This window comes from Ailuropoda melanoleuca, chromosome 2 (assembly GCF_002007445.2).
Source record: "Ailuropoda melanoleuca isolate Jingjing chromosome 2, ASM200744v2, whole genome shotgun sequence".
Lineage (NCBI taxonomy): Eukaryota > Metazoa > Chordata > Mammalia > Carnivora > Ursidae > Ailuropoda > Ailuropoda melanoleuca.
Window position 1 is genome coordinate 87448076 of NC_048219.1, and position 6000 is coordinate 87454075.

Genomic DNA, 6000 nt, shown 5'->3' on the forward strand with positions numbered 1-6000 from the left:
CCAGCTCTCTTTCAGACCTGCTGTATTCTGCGTAATGCCTTCTTCATCTCACATACTGTAGAGAGGCAGTGCTGCATTGTGCTCAGGAGAGCAAACTCTGAAGGCAGATTGCCTGGGTTTGTATCCTGACTCTGTCACTTTCAAGATGTAAGACCTTGGCTCCTCTGAGCCTCAATTTCTTCGTAAAGTGGGATAGTTTTTATCTCATGAGAACCTCACATACAGTGATAGGAGCTCGCCCTTATTATTACTATTGTGTTATTATTACATTTTACTTATTAATTTCATTTATCTTCCCCTTCTCCTATTGGAATATAAATCCCATGAGGGAAGTTGTTTTGTTTTTGTTGGTTTTTTTTCTTTCTTTTTTTTTTTTTTTACTTATTGCTATATTCACAGCATCTAGAACAGGGCCTGGCACATAGTAGGCAGTTAATAAATACTTGTTAAATTGTTACCTCTGGAAAGAGCAATGGGGGGAAGAAAGATCCAGGAGACTTAAGCTCTATGTATACTATTTAAAACTTTTGCCAAAAGAATGTATTCATGTATTACTTGTGTCCTCAAAAAGCTTATAGGCTTGTGTGGAAAAAAGACATATAGACAATTGATTTCCTAGAGGATTAAGAATATGAGAGTTGAGTTTTAACAGACGCATGGTTCAGATAGAGTACGAGAGGGATGGGGCGACCTTCCAGGCGGAGGGGATAGTGTGTGCAAAAGCAAAGAGGTATGAGACGTAAGAGCAGCTCTGACAGCTACTGTAAGCAGTGGGAATTGAGAGGACTTGTCAGTGTTCTGTGCTGTTAAACGCTCCATCATATCCTTCTCTCTCACCCACTCCTGTATTCTAGCATCTCTTGCTAAGTGTTTGGCTTTAATTAGAAAATTATTACTCCATTAAGGGGAATATTTGGGGGCTTTTTTCTCATTATTTTCCAGAAAGTCTTCTTCTAGGTTCCTGCTTCCTATAAATTCCATTCATTTTGTTTCATTATACCACTTCACATTTGACTCTAGCTTCCTTTGGTGTCTTTGGTTTCTTATTAAGAAACTCACATATAACTTCTATCTGTAGAATATAGTGAAAAAAGAAGAAGAGATAGATGATAGAGAGAGAGGTAGTTTTATTATATAGCTTTGTTAGGAGCACAGTTGTTCAACTCAATTCCTTTAGTAATTAAAAGCTAAAATCCTGTAAGTGTTAGTCTCTAGTTCCTTACCAAAGACTGAAAAGTGAAGAAACTCTTTCTCCAATGCATGATGCAAGAGTTTTTGAGGTTGACTTTTTTTTTTAAGATATATGTACATATTTAAGAAAGAGTGTGTGCACACATGGGTGCAAGTTGGGGGAGAGGGGGAGAGGGAGGGGGAGAGAATCTCAAACAGACTCCCCCACTGAGCACAGGGCCAGACCGGGATCAGTCTCATGACCCATGAGATCATGACCTGAGCCAAAAATCATGAGTCAGACACTTCACCGACTGAGCCACCCAGGCGCCCCTTGATGTAGACTTTTTAAAATCAGTTGGTGAAGGGGCAGACTCCTGATTTCAGCTCAGGTCATGATCTCAGGGTTGTAAGATCGAGCCCCACCTCAGGCTCCATGTTGGGCACCTGCTGAAGATTCTCTCCCTTTCTCTCTGCCTCTCCCCACCTCTAAATAAATTAATTAATAAAATAAAATAAAATCAGGGCTTTTTTTCTGCCCACCTTGCTTCTCTCCATAAAGCTGAGAGTGATGACAGCACAAACCAAGACAAGCAGTAGCATTAGTCCCCTCAGTTAGCTCCTGGTACCGTCTTTGTTTATATGTTGTCTCACATTGAGTTGTGATTGTGTTTGTGTCTCTGAGAGTCCCTTAAAGGTAGGAATCATAACAAGTGTCCTTTGTACACCTAGCTCAGTGCCTGCTTCATAATGAACGCTCAGTAAAACACTTGTTAAATTGAATTGAGCTGAATTGAATTAGATTATGATATCACAGGAGAAGGGAATTTTTGAGTTTGCTTTTAAAGTGAAATTGATTTAAAACAAAGCTAGAGCAGAGGATCATAGGGGAAGGGAGGGAAAACAGAATGGGAAGAAATCGGAGAGGGAGACGAACCATGAGAGACTCTTGATTCTGGGAGACAAACTGAGAGTTGTGGAACGGGAGGTGGGTGGGGGGATGGGGTACTGGGTGACGGGCATTAAGGAGGGCCCACGATGTGAGGAGCACTGGGTGTTAATGCAACTGATGAATCAGTGAACACTGCATCAGAAACTAATGATGTATTGTATGTTGGCTAATTGAATTTAAATAAATCAATCTCTTTCTATATGCAAAAAAAAAAGCTAGAAAAAATCATTCTTGTTTTTAAACATAGTCTAAATTTGGGGTATAGATACCAATATGTTCCTCGCCCATAATTTTTAAAGCATTCTGCAGTGACTCATCAAAGTCCTCAAATAGATACTTTTTAAAAAGTCACAATGGCCCTAGGAAACAAAATTAGACTTGGCAAATATAAATAGTATTTTCTCTTTGCAGTCAAGAATGGGGGGTCTTGTCGATACACAGAGGAGGATCTTGAAGTATGATTTCAGTTCAGTTACTCCCTGTCTTGGCACCAGTAGCAGAGTCTGAAGTGAAGCAGAGGTCACCTGACCGATTCCTGTAGGGTTTCCCGGCACGTTTGTTTCCTTCTTCCTATGAGTCACTAATCAAAGACTTCTTGTGTTATCTTTCACAAAAGCAATGCCACCTCATTTCTGACACTTGCTTTCTGCCCTCCAACTGTCTCCAGTCCAACTGGTCAAAAAACCAGGCCAGACAGAGGTGCCTGGATTTCAGTAGGGGAATAAATAAATTTAGCTTCTATTCCTTTCCCTCTGCTTCATCATTTTTTTTTCTTTTGGAAAGGAGTTTGGAATTTAAATCCTCCAAGTCCAGAATCTGGCAGGTCTAAAACTGCAAAACAATGGTAATGATAAAGTACCTGGTCGTCCCTCCAACCCTCTGCTGCAGATCTGTCCCCTGAGAGTGACTGCGGCACACTTAGCATACTGCCCCAAAACTCCTGTATCATAGCGAAGGCTCTCTTGCCAACACGTAGCTATTTTATCTTTTTTTAAGATTTTATTTATGTATTTGAGAGAGAGCGAGAGTGAGCAGGAGGGAGAGAGCAGGGGAGAGAGAATCTGAAGCAGACAACAAGCTGAGCGCAGAGCCCGACGTGGGGCTCGATCCTGTGACCGCGAGAGCATGACCTGAGCTGAAACCAAGAGTTGGACGCTTAACTGAGCCACCCAGGCGCCCCAACGTGTAGCCCTTCTCTTAATGAGTTCATTTACCCAGTACACCTTTATTGGGTCCCTACTAGATGGCAGCCTATGTGCTAAGCCCTGGAGATCCAAGCTGAAGAAGTCGTAGACCCGCCCTCAGCAGCTCACAGTCTAGAGTGGCAGCAATAATAGAGCGAGTACTGAATGCATAATAACGCAGAGCTAAAATAGCAGTGGAGCAAAGAGATTCATAGCGATGGGAAGGGTCCTGCTGGCCAGAAGGAGTTTGAGAAGGCTTCATGGAAAAAGTGACTTTTAATCCTCAGCCTTAAAGGATAAAAAGATTTTCATTAGACAGAGGACATAAGAGCACAGTGTACAGGTGGGGCAGCTCAGGAGCTGTTCTGGGGCAAGCAAGTGGCTGGGCGCTGCTGGGCGGCGTGGTGGGAAGTGGAGTGAGACAAGCAAGCAGCGCTCTGTGTGGTGCCCAAGGGCGCAGGTTCCGGAGCCTGGGTTTGGATCCAGCGAAGCCACTTCTTGGCTGTGGTGAACTCGGCAAGTCTCTTCACCTCCATAGCTTGGTTTTGTCACCTTTCAAATGGGGATAATAGCATCTGTTTCACACATATACATACATAACACACATACGCATGTGGCTTAACACAGTTCTCAGAAAAAAATAAATACAAGTATTAGTTATTAGGAGGATACATTATGAAGGGCCTTGAATTTTACTCTGTACATTGTTCTGAAGGAAATGAAAGGTTTGAAAGCGGACGAGGTGAAAGTATGCAGTAGGATGTCATCTGTGTTTTAGAAAATTGACTCTGGTGCCACTTGGCAGAGTCCCCTGGCTAAGGAGGAGACTAGAGGCACAATTCACGTTCTGAGGCCATTTTAAGAGTCAAATAGGAGGTCCTGATGTGACACGGTTCTCAGTTAATACAGTAGCCTTGCCCTTCAAAATTCTGGGTTCCGGGACACTGGGTGGCTCAGTCGGTGTCAGACTCTTGATTTCAGCTCAGGTCATGATCTCAGGGTCCTGAGATCAAGCCCCTCATCAGGCTCCATGCTGAGCGTGGAGTCTGCTTGAGAGCCCCCCCCCAACTTTCTCCCTGCTCGTGCTCTCTAAGATAGATAGATAGATAGATAGATAGATAGATAGATAGATAGACAGATAGATAAATGGATGAAGGAGGGGGGGAGGGAGGAAGGGAGGGAGGGAGGAAGGAAGGAAGGAAGGAAGGAAGGAAGGAAGGAAGGAAGGAAGGAAGGAAGGAAGGAAAAAAATTGGGTTCCTAACTAGAAATTTCAAACTGGAAATCTCAGTCTTAACAGATCTTACAGGTTTAGTGCTAAAAAACACAGAACCCTGGGTAAGAGCACTAAGGGGAGCTCCTTCTAGTCTGGATGTTTGAGTGTTCAGCTGATGCTTCTCCTCTGCACCCAAATATCAGACCAGTACTTCTTACATACTCATCATGATATCCTTTATCCAGTTACATGTCGTGGGCAAGATACTCTATTTTTGGAGATACCTTTTTTTTTCCTTTGAGTAACCTCAAATCTACTGCTCAGTTTCCTAGAGGAAGTTCTGGCTTCTGGACTGCACAGCCGAAGCAGGGAGAGCTCTCAAGTTACATCGAGGTCAGCAAGCAGAAGATGAAATGGTGATGGCAAGGTGAGGAGAATGGTGCGACTTCCCCTCTAGCCTCGCTGCGGGCTTTCCCCGCCGACCAGAGGTGTTGGAGAAGAGCCTTGGGTTTTGTGCTTGTCATTATAACCCATCTCCAAGTAGCCTGCTAATTCCTGAACTGTTGGCACAGACACCAAGACTCCCAGTGATGAGTTGAGAATAAGTCTGTGCCCCTCCCAACCCACTTTTCTCGTGGTTTCCTTATCAAATAAACAAATGTATTCCTTGTATTTGACAGCACAATCACTTCAGTTTCTGATGAATTTTGTTGGGATCTTACTTGAGAAAAGGGTTATCAGAGCTCGGAGGAGTTTAAAAAGTAATCATTTGATGGACACGCTACACATCCTCTCTTCTCTTGACCCCTTTTACTTTTCATTAACCACATTCCTGCACACCTCGTTTTCTGAAAACTCATCATGTTTCTGTAAAGAACCATCCAAAAATTGTTCCTACATTGCAGTTTTCTGTGGCACTGAGAAATCATGTATGACTACAATAAAAATCCATTTTGTGAAAAGATACAAGTTTTTATTTCTTTGGGGTTAATAACTATTTATGGGAATTCATGAGATGAGCTGGCTTTACACCAGACATAGAGAAGGCACTGCTTCTATCCAAAGGATATTTGGAGGATGTCAAGGCAAATGATAGATTCTGGTGTCAGTTTCGATTCTCTTGAAAGCAGTGGAAAGTGGTGATGTCACTCATGCCAGGAAGTTATGGCATCCTGAAATCATAGCAAAAACAGCACAGCACAATCCCTCCCTGGTTCTCTGTAAGCCCTTCATATATTTTTTAACCTCTTTTTATGTTGAACATAAAATATTCTCTAGCCTCAGATAGCCTAAAGTCAAATCTGTCACAGTTATCAGGCCTTGTGAATGCTATTTAGTCTCTCTGTGGCTCAGTGTCCTTGTCTGTAAAATAAGAATAATAGGGGCGCCTGGGGGGGCTCAGTTAAGCATCCAGCTATTGATTTCAGCTCAAGTTATGATCTCAGAGTCATGAGACTGAGCCCCACGTTGGGCTCTGTG

At 42.9% G+C, this 6000-nt stretch overlaps 1 protein-coding gene across 1 annotated transcript in view; it reads left to right on the forward strand.

Annotated features, from left to right (window-relative positions):
* The window catches only part of VPS45 (vacuolar protein sorting 45 homolog), a 62742-nt gene extending 57257 nt beyond the window's left edge, over positions 1 to 5485 (forward strand). The window contains exon 15 of the mRNA XM_002919316.4: positions 4846 to 5485. Coding sequence (XP_002919362.1) covers positions 4846 to 4933 — 88 coding nt within the window. The 3' untranslated portion in view covers positions 4934 to 5485. The remainder of the gene's footprint in view (positions 1 to 4845) is intronic.
* The last annotated feature ends 515 nt before the right edge of the window (positions 5486 to 6000 follow it).